Raw genomic sequence first — 15399 nt, forward strand, 5'->3', positions numbered from 1 at the left:
GAATCTTATACGCGGGATCCATCGCAGTTTTGCAATTGTCAGCAGGGAGAGGACGCTGATCAGCGACTGGATCGAAGAACCCAATCTATTGAAGACTTTTGTCACGAAGCTAGAGGTTGAGGGAGTCTTTAGTGTAACGGGGAGGGGGGTTCATTATGCTTGAGGCCTGAAATGTGCACGGTCTTGGGGTGTAAAAGGGATATATTTGAGAGGGTTCATGAGACAGTTAGTCTGCGAAGGGACCCTTATCATTGACCTCGAGAAACCATTATTGAACTTCAGCGAGGGAGGGCGACAAGAACAGTGCCAGGGAGCAAATGCTAAGAGACAAGGACTCAATTTATCTACCTTGGTACGGCGCAATTTTGAGTTTCGCCCTTGTAAAAAAGAGTACAACAAAAAAACAACAACCATAGCGTCATAAAAGACAATGAGCAGCGGTCCGAAAGAAGAAGAAAAAAAAATCATATAATCCGTAAAGATACATTTCATGCCAAGTGTAAGTAAACCCCTTTGAATGAAATGCAGATGCAATAAGGGGTATCAGACCGGTGCATGCTCCATAACTCCAAATTCTCACCCCGCAAATATTGGAGGTGAAGAATTTATGCATCGAAAAACCAAAAGGAAAAAAAAAGTACCATCATCACGAGGGAGGCTCATATGTGCCTGGGCCTCGGCGTGTCCATTCATAACAATCTGTGGCGGTCATGTCGGGTTGAATCCATTATTTGGATGGTGTGATGGACGTAAAATCACTCCTCCCAAACAGTCTCCAAGTCAATGTCCCCTCGTCGTTCAGCGCCGCAGACACTCCACCGCTTGCGCTTGTCTCTTGCACCGAAACCCCCCAAGGTCCTGCCTCTAGACGGCACGTCTAGGCTTGAACGGCCCTTGATTTCAGAGCCTTCGGCTCGGTCAGCAGCATCGGCAGCAGCCTTCAGCTGCGCAATCCTCTCCGCCTCCAAAGCTGCCTCCTCGGCATCGGGTGAATCTGGAATCGTCTCCAGACTGGAAATGCTAGGACTGCGGGATCTCGTGGAAGTGGGGGTTGAGGGAATCGAGGAAGTCATAGACGTGGCTGATGTGTAGCTGGAGATGGAGTCATAAGACCTGTAAGAGGACGAGGGAGTGGTAGGAGAGGAAGCTCCCGAAGTGCTAGCGCCGCCCAGAATGTTGACGTGGCGTAGCGGTGAAGCCGGCCGCCGGACGCGAGCCAACGGAACCGAAGATCCTGCAAAGCTAAGATTTGGAGAGCTGTTCCGCTCGGTAACCCTACGTTCTGGGTCAAAGACCGAGACGCGTGTCGGTGATGTTGGGAAGGCCTCGTCGGCTGGCTTCCTTGGAAGCCTCACCTGCTGCGGCCTAATGGGCGAGCGCGACGGGCTCGAGCTTCGCTGAGGAGAAAAGAGTATGTGGCCGGCGCCGTTGGCACCAGGTAATGACTGAGTGCGGATCATGGGAGGGGCGAGTGTACTAGCGGCTGATCTTGAACGGGTGTGATGCGAGATGCCGCTGAGTGGCGAGGTGGTCCTTGGTCGGTATGGGAGGTTCGCTGGAACGGTCCAGGAAGGCGAGCTTGGTGATGCCGGTTCGGTGCATCGACGGACGGTGGGCGGCTTTTGGGGCAGGTCGAACTCGGCAATCTCTGACAGACTGTGCAGTCGAAGCATAGGCAAAGGTGAAGACCTGAAGGCTTCCATCCTCTTTGTCTCTGGAACGGGCTCCATCTTGCTTGCTGTTGGTTTCACTTCGGTCGGCTCTCTTCCTTTTCTCTTGAGACGAGCCCGATATCGCTATCTCGCAATTGGAGGCATGGAGCGGCGCTGCTGAGAGAAATGAAAACGTGTAGAATGACGAGAATTCAAGTTTGTCAGAGATTCTAATATCCTAGCGCCAAGGAGTAGCAGCTGGGGAGGCGGATTTGCCGTGGCGCGATTTAGCCGTTCTGCCACGGGCCTGGAAGACGGCGCGGGGCTGGGACAAGCCAAAAGCAACCGTGGTATTGGGGCCAAAAGCAAACACGATTGCGGTTTTGTTCTTAGATCGTCTAACTGTGGCTTCGAAGAAGGCTATCCTCGGTCAATATGCGAACCGGGAGGGAGACGAAAATGTATCGATTTGCACGCCACGAAAAAGGAAAGTCGTGATGGAGAAAGAGTTGCTTTTGATGATGGTGCCTCTTTTGGCCCGCTGCTTTGGGTTTGACGGTTGCACAACAAAAACCGGGTCGAGGTTTTGACAGACGGGCACGCAGAAAAAAAGAGACAAAAAAAAAAGCGAGTGAAGTGAGTGTGAGCTGAAGAAACAGAGAAAAGGGAATGAAGAGAAATTGCGGCTCGCGTTAAGTACAACCGATGATTCAAGTTTGTTAGGAATAAAACTGCTGTGCTGTAGACTCGAGCGAGGGAGCAACGGTGTGTGCACCCGGCAGAAACGGTTCGAGGGGGTTCAAGGTACGTGCACCTCCTGAGCGCTCAGGGCAGGCAGGCAGGTACCGGTAATTGGATTGGGTAGGTTTGTTTTCTTTTTTAATCACCTCATCAGGGTTGGCTTGTCGTTGTTGAGGTTGCTACTGTTCTTAAGTCGGCGCAGCAATTATTTGCACTGTCGTCCATCTCTGGACCCAAATGGCGGCATGGAAATGAGCAAAACACACAGCCTCGTGACTATTATGCTCAACTACCGGTCTCGGCCATAGAGACCCTGAGATTCGGGAGGGGGGGAAAAAAGAGATGATGGGGGTTGGTCTCGGTCGGGATGGCTGATGAGGCAGGCGGACAAGGGCAAATAAGGGGCGCGTCCCCCGCGTGCAGTTTGGAGCGTCAGTCCTGGTCCCTGTCCTAGCGGCTGTCAATCCTGGATCCACCCTGGCATCACTTTCAAGGCTCTGTCTGTTTTTTTATTGGCAGACGTGGAGCACCACGAGCTGCGTGCATTTCCTTCGCATTTCCACCTCAGCACACCCAGATGGTCATTCATTCAATGTATTGTTTTGCCCCGAGTACCTTGGCGTGATTTCTTATTTCTATGTTGCATTTCTATAGCACGTGGTCCCCAATTAGACAAGTAATGTGCCCTTGCCCGCCTAGCAGCATGAAACGAAATGCCATTGGATACTAATTCCAGCTTTGCCAACTCGAATTGGACTTGTCGGCGTTCCATCAACATCCATGTTTTTCCAGGATCAATCGGCAACCTGACAGATGCTGAAGCTACAAAAAAAGACATTCCAAGCTCCTTAAACTCGTTCGTTCTATTCTCTACGAAAGTAGGTATGAAGTACTAAATACAGGGCAGTCAGCTGCGTGGTACAAGTCAGGACTGCACCCACTTTTTCCTTCCATCCTCGGGAGCGAATACCAAAAGTAGCAGAGGCTAAAAGGGAAGCAGCAACAACAAACCGAAGCGGATCCGGGGTGCAGGGCAACACCCCGTCAGCTTCCATGCCCTGTTTGTTGGTTTCCACTTGTTCGCTTGCTCGCTGTTGCATTGCCGTCATCCGAGAGATGGTTGCTACCACTACTGAATGAATTGAATATACGTAGGTACCTTACCGTACCTACAGTACAGTCTCTACGTACTACGTAGTAGGAGCTTAGCGTTAAGGTAGCATTCAATGGCAGACAGACCAGCATCCTGAGTCAATGAATAGATGCTTATGCGATACAGCCGTATCAAGTACTATAAGAATAAATGCCGCCCGTCGGGGTTTACTGAGGTAATTCTATCAATAAACTTCTTACAACAGTAATGATTATCTGGAAGTCATGAATTAGACTCGATTGCAAAAGCTTACCACGTACAGTAGAAGATAGCAAGCTGGGCAGGTCGTTCTGCGGTAATTACTTCGCACCTTACCTAACGCCTGGCAATCCAGGGTATGGTACACTACACTAACTAGCACAGGGGAAGACAAAACACCCAAGCCTTTTCTGCAGCCGAATGGGACGCGCCAAAAGCCCCTCCAAGCCGTCCATTCCAACGCTCGGTTAATACACGGCGAGACCTAGACCACGGTAGAACTATCTTTTTTTTTTTTTTTGTTTCAGTCCACACGAAAACGGAGAGGCTTGCAGATTCGCATCGACAAGACAAGCCGTCAGAACAAACGTTGCATTCCTTGCCCCTTTATCTCCTTTCATCCCTTGAGTTTAATGATGCAACTGGTCTGGTCAATTAACTGGCTACCGACAAACATAATAATTAATAAATAGTACGTTGGTGTCAGAAAGTCGTGAGAGCTGACGGGGTTCTGCCTTGAAGCTTCAGGCATGGGATGAAATATTCCCAAGAGCTGATCCAAGCCAGATCCCCGCCTGTGGAGACTTTGATGACGATTCAAATCTTCACGAGTCACCACCTTCTCTATGCACATGAATTTGATAACCACATCATTTGGCGGTGTTTGTCTGAGGCGAAACTGCACGGTATGGCAAAAGGGGCCGATCGATGATCTATCTGGGCCAGATTGCTTGTCTGGGCTGGCAGCAATAAACAACAGCTTGCCGTTCTAGATCTAGAATTTGCCGCCGTTCCAACGTCCGACGCCTCATCCAACCTTGTAAGCACTGGCAACTTTGCCTTTTACAGCTTCCCGCCTGCAAGTGCTCGGTCTACTGCAACTGCTGCTTGCTGCCTTTTCCCTGAGTGGCTGTACCGAAGAGTCTAAACGAACCTCAAAGCAGCTAAACTGCAGTTGGAGGGGTTCGACGCAACAACAAGTAAAGTACAGTACCAGACCTACCTTACCTACCTCACCACATTGCTCGGGGTGGTTGCAGATACCTTGGCCCCCCAGATTAAGAGCTGCTTCGACGGTTTCCGTCCAAACTCGATGATGCATGCAGTTGATTTTCTTATCTTCAATGCACCTGAACTTATTACCTCAACTTGCCTGCGCCAATCTAGGAAGTAACCATACGCGCCTCGGAGATGCAGCCTTCATGATTCTTATCTTGCAGGCGGTTTTCATTGTGAATGCAGGTGCAACCACAGAAGAAAAAAAAAAAAAAAAAACAGAGCTGCTTGTTACTTGCGGCATGGGGCGATTGTCGCTGAAATTGACGCATCGTTCAGGTATTCGGGCCAGAGGAAGCGTTTCGTTGATATTTCATGCTATGAGCCGCCTGTACCTGGCCAGCGTCATTGCCGCCTGGGCGTTTGTCGGTTCCCCCGCCCCAAGTCTGCTCAACTCTTGTCCGCTGTATTTAAGCTCAAACTTATTATTCCGAAAGATCAGCAGCGAAGTCAACCGGCAAGTGCCAACAAAGTAATAACGAATCAGTCTGGCTACCGCAGACTTTAAAACCATAACCTTTTGACTTGCATCGCCTTGTTTCCTTGACTCAAAATGGACTCTACCGAGGATTTCAGCCCATATCGCGCAGATGGAAAATTGGCAAGTGCTTGTTGTTTGTTTTAGTGCCAGCACTTCATCTGCTGACTTGTGAACTCGGAATCGTGAACGATAGTATGGATTTGTGTGTGTTGTGACTGGAGCGTCCCAGGCTGTCGGCCAGGCCGTTATCCACGAACTGGCTGGTGAGACTCGAACTCGGGCAGATTCCTCTCGGATCCGAATATCTACTAACCAACCCGCCTTGAACCAACAGCGCATGGTGCAGCATCCATCTATGGTCAGTGACCTACAGATTTCCCCACAGTTGCATGACTACATCATAACGGTACCTGTCTAACCACGGACGCATCTATGCTTCATGAAAGAATAGCCTGCGACAAGGCTGCCAGCTCTGATGCCTACAAGGATCTGGTTGACAGCGTAGCCAGCCGGCATCCCAACACCAAAGTCATCCCATACCCGTTTAGCGTAGCCAAGGAGGACGAGACTTTGGCCTTGATCGACGAGCTTCTCAACACCTTCGGCCGTCTGGACATCTGGGTCTGCTCCTCGGGCTTCCTCGGCCCGCCGTCCATCTCGGACACAACCCCGGACGTGCTGCAGAAGTGCTTCGAGTCCCAGTCTCTGGCTCCCTTCTTCGCGCTCAAGTATGCGCCGCCCGCCATGGCCAAGCTGTGCGCGAAACAGTCGTACCCAAACGCGGCGCCCAAGACCCAGGCATACGGCTCCATCGTGGTCATCGGGTCGGTGGCCTCGACATACGGAGGGTGCTGGGGCCCGTGCCATACGATGATGGCTCACGCCAGCCTCGGTGTGGTGCGTGCGGGCGTGAGCGTCCTCAAGGGCACTGGGGTAAGGATCAACTGCATATCTGCGGGGCAGATCGAGACTGGAGTCGATCTCAAGGGGGTATGTTACTGACCGATTCAGAGTCGGATCCGCTGTGTGCACTCTGGCGAGATGGTGCGGTCAGCTAAAAATATCAATCAACTTCGGTGCAGGTCGACATGCGAGGAATGAATGTCCAGTTTCCTCCAGCCAATCTCCAGAGTAAAGAGGTGAGTGTCCAATTATACAGAGCTCAAATTGGTAACATCTGAATTTGTGTCTCTAATTTTTTTTTCTGTTAGGTTCAACACGCTACAATCGGACTGGAGAGAGCAGGTCACCCTCAAGAGGTTGCTCGAGTGGCAGGCTTTCTTGCAAGTGGCTTCTCTTCATACATCACCGGTGCAAATCTAGTGGTTGACGGTGGAGCTTCGTAAGTATTCATAGAATTTATGCTTTCAACATGGGAGCGAGCAATGCATTCCTGCGATTTTTGCTAACTCGATAATGTCTCAGGACAATGAACCCTATGACATTGCCGATATAGTTAGCACCATAACCTTGTGACCCGACTCATTGGGAATGTTCCTCACCTGGCAGTTGTAGTTGCATTGGCTTGAACTTGTCTCATCTCGGTCGTATTTCTTTCTGAATAAGGTACTTTAAATAGGGTAGCATCAGAGACATTTCAATGCCAAGCAGACCTGAATCTTGCGCGCGTCAGGACTGTTTTATTTTTGCGTACCTACCTACCTTACCTTGTTACCTACCTTACCTACGGAGTATGTTACTGCTGAGATGACGTCTGAGCTCTCAATTGAATAAGGTAGGTACCTACCTCCCATCCTTAGCTCACCCCCACACCCCGCGTTGCCCCTCACTAGTGCAACGACACCGCATGCATCTCACAAGAAGCGTCCAAACCCAGAGCTTACCTGGAAGGCTGCAACCCGTTCTGCACCGACACGACATAGTAACACCGCACCACACCACACCACACTGCATTGCACTGCAGAATGTCGCTCCCGCCCTCGATCCAAAAGCTGAGCAGCAGCGACGACGCGGCGGTGGATGAAGTCTGCAAGACGTACGGCATCAGTAGGGAGCAGTTCCAGCAGTTGCAGCGCCGCAGTGAGGCGGCCAAGTCGACGGCTTATTGCCCCTACAGTAACTTCCGCGTCGGCGCAACCCTGCTTTCGATCGACGACAAGAACTCGTACATCAGCGGCGCCAACGTCGAGAACGCCTCGTACCCAGTCGGCACGTGTGCCGAGCGCGTGGCCCTTGGCAAGGCCGTCACTGAGGGTCACCGGCGATTCAGGGCTCTCGCCGTGTCTACGGACATTAGCCCGCCGGCGAGCCCGTGTGGCATGTGTAGGCAATTGTCAGTATTTCCTTTTCTTTTTTTTTTCTCTTTCTTGTTTGTTTCCTCCGCTTTATGCTCCGCATCCGATCGGGGAATTCAATCCCAGCTTGCCCGGACCAGTTGATGGAACAAATGTGGATACCCCCGTTCTTGGAGCCCCGGCGTCCTTTCCGGGAATTTGCTGGGAGTACTGTACATGGGGACCCTATCATTGTCCAGAAGATCTGCTTGCTGTTTTTAGTTTTTAACATGTCACAAAACTGACCTCACCACCTTCGATACAGCATCCGGGAGTTTTCCGACTTGCACATGCCCATATTTATGTTCGACAAGGACAATGACTTTGTGGTCATGAAGCTTGAGGCTGTAAGCAATCCCATCACTAATCTTAGCATGATTGATTGTGTTGCCATATTGCTGACATTGCATCACAAACAGCTGTTGCCACTGTCATTTGGGCCGGAACAGCTACCCAGGGCGGGATCTGCGGGGGCGGCGAAGTAGCTACCAAAGAGGCGGTTTTTTAGTATACTGAGTTCATCAACATGAAAGTTGGCCACACACCACCATTTGGGCGATACCACTACCTAATCGAGAAATTATCCTTTGTCATATGCATGGCTACTCGGTCTCGCTTTACCTTGGTCGTAGCGGTTGTCATGATCATGAGACGACAGTTTGACTGCTCAAACAAGTGCATGACAGAGTTGGCTATTTCGCTTTCGGTGAGTTTGTCAACTGACAGCTCTGTGGGGTTATGTAAGTGGTCAATTTATGGTCTTGTTGTACGCGAAGAAGTTGTTGACATTGATTTAGATATCAATTAGTCAAGAATCATGCGGCATGAAAATTGCATCCTTTCTATGTTTCCAAAACAGCATGGGTTTCTAGCTCAGCCTCGCTGTTCTACGGTTCAAGGCGGCCCAAAGTGCTGCTTACATTGTATCCACATACATCAGTGACCAGCGCTTTGGCGACTGCACGTTGTGATCCTTCAAATTGTACTTTTGACCTAAGCCAACCCACTTTGGTTCAGGGTCCTCCGTCACGATTGCCAAAAGGCCAATTGCATGGTTAGATTTCAGGCAGCAGAATTCGCTTAGTGCGGATTGGCGCCCTTGGAACCCGTTCCTCTTGGGACAAAGCTGAATGGGTACTAAATTTTCCCTATCAAGTATCCACCGTGAATTACATTACTTGGTATCTGCCATTTCAGAATGCTCGTTGCCTGATTAGACGCGTTACTTTTTTTTTTTTTTTTTTTTTTTTTTTTTTTGTACGTCTGCTTGCGGCGGGCCACAGGATCGTATAGCCTGTCCAACGGGTGTTTTGCTGTCACCCGTCTGGCATGAAGTAAATGCATCGATCCGCAGGAATTGGTTGATTAGGTCTTGGTTTTTGGTGAATGCCCAAGATGCCCTATGGGGCCGAAGCCGAAAGTGAAAAGCTTTGCCAAGGACAAAGGCCAATATCGCGTTGCTGACAATCTTGGCGTGCATCTGGGCCCCCTTGTTTATTCGTCTAGTCTCTCAAAGTTGAACCATACTTATAATCTCTACTCTCCCCTAAAGATGTAGGGAAGGTATATTCTGTAACATCGTGGTCGTTCATTCCCCCAAAACCCCCCCTTCACGATGGCTTTTACCAAGGGCGGCGGTGCCACGCTTAGCGTGCCTGTATTCATCAGACAAACGCGAGCGCTGGTTCAGAAGAACATCATCCATCTGCGGAGGAGATGGATCTCGACGATATTCCAAGGGCTAGTGCTGCCTCTGGCCCTCTTGGGAATCCTCCTTAACATCTACAACTTTAGCAGTCCAAACAGCTTGAATGGTTTCGGAAGAACCTTCAAGATCAAGACACTCAAAGAGAGCTTCGAGAGTGGCTCTGGGGACCTCGTTTTCGTGTACAATAACACTCTCGGCCCCGACGTGTCACAGGTTGTGGGCAGGGTCAAGGAGCCGCTGGCCCATTTGTCGAGCAGATTGGTAGACTTGCAGGATCCCAATGCTGTTTTTGAGTACTGCAAGACCAATAGTCAAGGAATCTCTGGTTGTCACGCTGCATTAATCTTTGTGGATTGTAAGTGAACTTATACCCCACCTCTTCATCGTTTTACGTGCCTATGATGATAGCTGCTAATTATATGTGATGACTTGAAGCTCCTCTGACACCCAGGACCAATGGCAGCAGCGGCGTCGGTAACTGGAGCTGTATGTTCTCGTCCTCTACCAACTTTTCCCACTGGTACCGCTTGGAATTCCAGCTTTTCATCCACTAACATATTAGCGAAGATATCATCCGAACCGATCCAAGTCGCACCGGAAGCGAATACTTTTGGTCACAAAACGTAAACGTCAACGAGGAAACTCCCGTCACTAAGGTCAGGGTCCCCTTGCAACTCGCCGTAGCCTCTGCAATCACCAATGCTACCTACGATGCTTCACTCTTTAGCTATACCGGAAAAAGCCAAGAGGAAGCCGATCGTGACAAGTGGAAGGGAAAGGCAAGGGACACACGCGGCACGAATAGTCTGCTCAACTTCCTGACACTCATCATCCCGGCGTACCACGTTGTAGCCAGGATCACCACAGAGCGCAAGGAAGGCGTGTCGCAGCTGGTGGATGTCATGGGAGGTGGTGCTGCTGCCAGAGTGTACAGCCATGTCCTGGTCTTTAATGTCCTCTATCTGCCTACAGCCATCATCTCGGGAGTCTGTAAGTACTCGCTCGTGCTTTCCATTCCGTTATCATCAAGGGGACGCATTTCTAATATGTGGTTCAATGACCAAACATAGTTTACCACCAGTTCTTGTTCCCTAGAGTGAGTGCCGCCATGGTAATATTCTGGTACATCCTCTTGACCATGGCCGTCATCAACTCTGCTATTTTCGCAGCAGCTTTCTTCCAGGTAAGTAATAGCCGAGACGGGAGGGCTTTTGTCGGGAGCAAACGGGACCATGAGCTGACTATTGAGCATAGGGTCCTCGGATCTCGAGTGTTGTCGTTGCCACATGCTTTATTGCTTTGGCGGCCGGCGCTATCATTGATGATAACTCGAGGACAGCCACCGACCAGATGAACCTCGGCCTCTCGTCCGTTTTCCCCGCCTGCAATTACATTTACAGCATCGCCCTGATGAGCTGGAGGGCATACAAAGAAGAGACAGTAGAATTTGGCAAGACCTACTTTGACCTCTGGGCAAGCGAATGGGTGAAGAAACGCAATCCGACACACGGCGTAGCCATGTGGCACTATTTCATCTTTGCCATTCTGCAGATTATCATCTACCCCTTGCTCGCCGTGCTCGCGGAGCGCCTCATCCACGGCATCAGCTTTGCTCGTAGGGAATTCCACGACGACGAGACGGCCAAGGCGGCACCTGTTTCGATCCAGACGAGCGAGCTGAGAAAGGTCTACACCCCTTCGATATGGAGGAAGATCTTTTGCTGCGGCGCCCGCAGGGGCGCTGTCGTGACCGCCTTGGACGGTATCGACCTGACGGCGCAGAAGCAGCAGATTATGTGTCTGCTGGGCGTGAACGGTTCGGGCAAAACGACTACGCTTGAGCTCATTGGAGGCATGCAAAAGTCAACGGCCGGAAGCGTAAAGATCAACTCGAATTTTACAAAGCTCGGTATTTTTTTCTTCTTCTTTTTTTTCAGCTATCTACGCTTGTGAAAAAGGTGGCCAAACTAACAGTATGATCAGGCGTCTGTCCCCAGAAGAATACACTCTTCCCTTTCCTTACTGTCCTGGAGCATGTCAAAATCTGGAGCAGGATCAAGCATGGCAGCGAGAGCATTGAAACGCTTACCAAGCTAGTGGAATATTGTGATCTTAAGCCAAAGATTAACAGCCACGCACGGGATCTTTCAGGTGGTCAAAAGAGAAAGGTATAGTGATTCAGTATTTTTCTGTGAAGGGTAAAACTGGACGCAGTTAAGCTAACGGCCGAATCTCCATCTCCAGCTTCAACTTGCCTGCATGTTAGCTGGCGGTAGCGAGGTACTTCTTCTGGATGAAGTTACCAGCGGCCTAGACCCTATTTCTCGCAGGGCTATCTGGAACATCATTCTTGGTAAGTTGACTGTCGACTTCTAGTTCAAATGGCTCGCATAACTGACCCACTGCTGCAGGCGAGCGATCCAAGAGGTCAATGATTTTTACCACACACTTTTTGGATGAAGCTGAGATATTAGCCGATCATATCACACTTCTGTCCAAGGTGAGTCAGCATCTATCCATGGACTGAATGGGCAAACTACTAACATAAATATGTTACAAGGGTAAAATCATGTGCCAAGGCTCTGGCGCTGAGCTGAAGAACCGGTTTGGAGATGGCTACATTGTCCATATTCCCAAGAGCGACGATAAACCGGCTCCTGACATGGGCGTGCCGTCCAGTGTGCACCAGGACAGGGTCCGATACCACGTCGCAAATACCAAGGCAGCAGCTGCGCTCATAACCAAGCTGGAGTCTCAAGGGATTTCTGGGGTTGCCATGGCGGGCCCTACTATTGAGCAGGTGTTCCTTTCGCTCACCAAGGATGTTGACGAGACGCTTCGTAGGGAGCTTGGCGAAGACGCAAGCAATGGACACACCACGGCTTCAGCGACTCCCGGCGGTGCCACAGCGACGACAACCGCCGCACTCGTGTCTGGGAAACCAATCTCATCGTTCAAACAGGTTCTGATTCTCATGAGGAAGCGCCTCACAATCCTCCCCCGCTACTGGGTGGCCCCCTTGCTGGCACTCGGTCTTGCGGCTGGTCTCCCGGCTGCTCTCAGGCCTCTACTGATTGACGAGAAAGGCCTACCGCCCTTTTATTACGAGCGACCCAACTGCACAAGCCCAGCCCAGGAGATGAGCTGGGTGCCACGGTATGAATACTTGAGGGAACAATATGTCGGGACGTCGTATTATCGATCCTCTGGAAGTCGACCTCAGACATTTATCCCCGTAGGGCCGTCATCTGCGGGCCCGGCCCTGGAAAGAGCTATGCGTACGACTCCAATTGGCGGAGCTTGGTATAACCACACGAGGGACTTCCGTATCTACCGCGTGGAGGACACGCAGGAGTCGTGGCTTCAGTCCATTAAAGACTCTACTATGAGTGCCAACTACGGTGGACTTTTCATCCTCGACAACTCCACGACCTCGTCGTCTGCCATCGTCGCCAACAGCTTGGAATACTCTGCTCCAGCCATGGGTCTGGTAGGGCTGTGGACTGCCATGCAAAGCGGTCAGAACATTTCCGTGTTCACTGGCGATCTTCCGAGGCCTTACTTGACGGTTAGTTGATCAAAATACTTGCCTTTGGATACTCCTAACACCATCAGCTACCCTTCTCCCTTCAAGTAGCCCACTTTTCTGCAAGGCAACCAAATGGGTTTGACTAACATACCACCAACACATTTCATTTTAGAGCGTCGACGAAGGTGACCTCTCAGTCATGTATGCAACCTTTGCCACGTTGATCCTGACGGTATACCCCGTCTTCTTCGCCTTGTACCCGGCCTACGAGAAGAGCCACAACGTGCGGGCCCTGCAGTATGCCAATGGAATCCGGCCGGCACCCATGTGGATCGCCCACCTGCTGTCGGATTTTGTGGTGGTCCTGCTTGTGTCTATCGCCTTGACTGCAACGGTTGCGGCACAGCTCCCTATGTTTTGGAACCCGGGCTTCCTGTTCTTCGTCTCGATCCTCTACGGCCTGGCGGGTATTCTCATAGGGTACATTGTCGCTTCAAAGCTCACAAAGACGCAGCTTTCGGCTTTCATGGCTACGCTCCTGATACTTGAGGTTCAGTTCGTCGGCGCTGTCCTCTCCTTTACGGTAAGTCACATCCAGTGGGGAGGACTGTATGATTATATTTGAACGAATGCTGATCATGAAATTCACTGTAGCTGCCGCGAGCGTATATTGAGCCTCTGAAGGTTCGGGATACAACCGAAACCCTTGCATGGGCGTACGTATAATGCAAAGACATGCTGGATATCTTGTAGAATAATAAAGCTAACTTTTAGGATCTATAACAGGCTTGGAGTCTTCTTCCCCGTCGTCAACGTTTTCAAATCCTTCATGATCGGACTGAACACGTTTAAAATTGTTTGCCGGGACAATTCAGAAGTCTCGTATCCTGGAGATATATACGCCTACGGTGGCACTATTCTCCTACTCCTCATTCAGGTCATGGTTCTGCTGTTGCTCCTCATCTGGCTCGAGTCGAACAACAGCTTCTCGGCGTTGGCCGCTTTCATCAGGAGATTTACAAACCGCAAGAGTGACACCGGCCCTCGCTCCGCTGGCTCCATGGACGAGGAGGCCAGTACCACTGGTAGTGACATGATGACCAAGGAGGTGGCCAGGGTCGGCATGTCGACGACGGACCTTTTGCGGGTGTCGCACGTATCCAAGTCGTACAAGTCCAACCTGGCGGTCGACGACGTGTCGCTCGGCCTCGGCGAGGGTGAGATCATGGCCCTACTCGGTCCCAACGGTGGCGGCAAGACTACGACGGTCAACATGATTATGGGTGAGCTCCGACCGGACAGCGGCAACATCCACGTGCGCGACATCGACGTGCACAAGCAAACGCGGCTGGCGCAGCGGTCACTGGGCGTCTGTCAGCAGTTCGATGCCCTGGACCTCATGACTGCGCGGCAGCACCTCGAGTTCTACGCACGCATCAAGGGCGTGCCCGACGTCAAGAACAACGTGCAGGTGGTGCTGGACAAGACGGGGCTGTCGCCGCACGCCGAGAAGAAGGCATCCAAGCTGTCGGGCGGCAACAAGAGGAAGCTGTCGCTCGGCATCGCGCTGATCGGCAACCCGGACGTGCTGGTGCTGGACGAGCCCTCTTCCAGCATGGACGCGGCGTCCAAGCGCGTCATGTGGAGGACTTTATCCGAAATCGGGCCCGGGCGGTCGCTGCTGCTGACGACGCACAGCATGGAGGAGGCGGATGCCCTCTGCACGCGCGCCGCCATCTTGTCCAAGAACCTGCTCGCCATCGGCACCACGCAGGAGCTGCGCAGCAAGTACAGCGACATTTACAACCTCGACCTCGTGCTCAAGTCGGCGCCGCAGACCAACCCCCAAGAGGCCAAGGCCGTCGAGGACTGGGTCCTCTCGCGCTTCCCGGCCGTGAAGCTCGCCGGCGAGAGCCTGGGAGGCCAGATCAAGTTCACGGTGCCGGCCAAGGACCCCATCGGGCAGATGATGACGGCGCTCGAGGAGAACAAGGAGGAGCTGGGTCTCTTGACGTACGGGCTGGCGCAGCCGACGCTTGAGAACGTCTTCGTATCCGTCGTCAAGGACAACTACGTCGAGGAGGACGGGAAGAAGAAGAAGTGGTGGCAGCCATGGTGATGGGTAACTTGGGTGCACTGTTCTATGTAGTAGCAGTTTCATGTAAAAAAATCGATTCAGATAACCAACCCCCCGGACTACCTTTAATTAATTGTTTCATTGCCTTGTCGGTTTTTTTTTGGTTTTTTTTGGTTTTTTTTTTATTGGGTTGCTAAAACCGAACTTGTTCTATTATTCAGCCACGGGCCGCCATCTGCTTTAATTCTGTCTGATGTAAGATGTGCTACCAAGCTAATCCGAAGCTTGAACTCGGCTGATGATATATAGACAGGCACCAAGTAGTTCTAGTCCTGGTCTGAGCTGAAGTTTTGTAGTAGCTTCGCAAGCCCTGATAAGCTAGTCAGGAGAGAGATGGCTTGTCAGGGCGTTTTGATCTGATATTCTCGTATCTTTTTGGCTGTTTGGAGAATTTATACTAAATTTCTCAGCTGATTTCCGTTTTTTTTTTTTTTTTTTTTTTTTTTTTTT

General features: G+C 51.1%; 4 protein-coding genes across 4 annotated transcripts; 3 read left to right on the forward strand and 1 right to left on the reverse strand.

The window, feature by feature from the left end:
* Positions 1-755: 755 nt before the first annotated feature.
* PgNI_06347 (uncharacterized protein) lies at positions 756-1730 on the reverse strand (the record flags this gene model as incomplete). Its single annotated transcript, XM_031126371.1, has 1 exon — positions 756-1730. The coding sequence occupies one exon, from the start codon at positions 1728-1730 to the stop codon at positions 756-758; it is 975 nt and encodes a 324-aa protein (XP_030982813.1).
* Positions 1731-5046: 3316 nt separating this feature from the next.
* Positions 5047-6944, forward strand: PgNI_06348 (uncharacterized protein). The gene is made up of 5 exons (XM_031126372.1): positions 5047-5544; positions 5616-6271; positions 6364-6420; positions 6493-6623; positions 6707-6944. Exons 2-5 carry the CDS (start codon positions 5714-5716, stop codon positions 6735-6737), a joined length of 777 nt encoding a protein of 258 aa, XP_030981935.1. The 5' UTR covers positions 5047-5544; positions 5616-5713; the 3' UTR covers positions 6738-6944.
* Positions 6945-7096: 152 nt separating this feature from the next.
* Positions 7097-8320, forward strand: PgNI_06349 (uncharacterized protein). The gene is made up of 3 exons (XM_031126373.1): positions 7097-7574; positions 7841-7922; positions 7995-8320. The coding sequence occupies exons 1-3, from the start codon at positions 7207-7209 to the stop codon at positions 8058-8060; spliced, it is 516 nt and encodes a 171-aa protein (XP_030981936.1). The 5' UTR covers positions 7097-7206; the 3' UTR covers positions 8061-8320.
* Positions 8321-9190: 870 nt separating this feature from the next.
* On the forward strand, positions 9191-15007 carry PgNI_06350 (uncharacterized protein; the record flags this gene model as incomplete). Its single annotated transcript, XM_031126374.1, has 12 exons — positions 9191-9638; positions 9719-9769; positions 9851-10273; positions 10354-10466; positions 10538-11192; positions 11267-11451; positions 11528-11636; positions 11695-11783; positions 11844-12851; positions 12985-13395; positions 13467-13528; positions 13599-15007. The coding sequence occupies 12 exons, from the start codon at positions 9191-9193 to the stop codon at positions 14929-14931; spliced, it is 4887 nt and encodes a 1628-aa protein (XP_030982932.1). The 3' UTR covers positions 14932-15007.
* Positions 15008-15399: the final 392 nt, after the last annotated feature.

Source organism: Pyricularia grisea, chromosome I (genome assembly GCF_004355905.1).
Source record: "Pyricularia grisea strain NI907 chromosome I, whole genome shotgun sequence".
Classification (NCBI taxonomy): Eukaryota; Fungi; Ascomycota; class Sordariomycetes; order Magnaporthales; family Pyriculariaceae; genus Pyricularia; species Pyricularia grisea.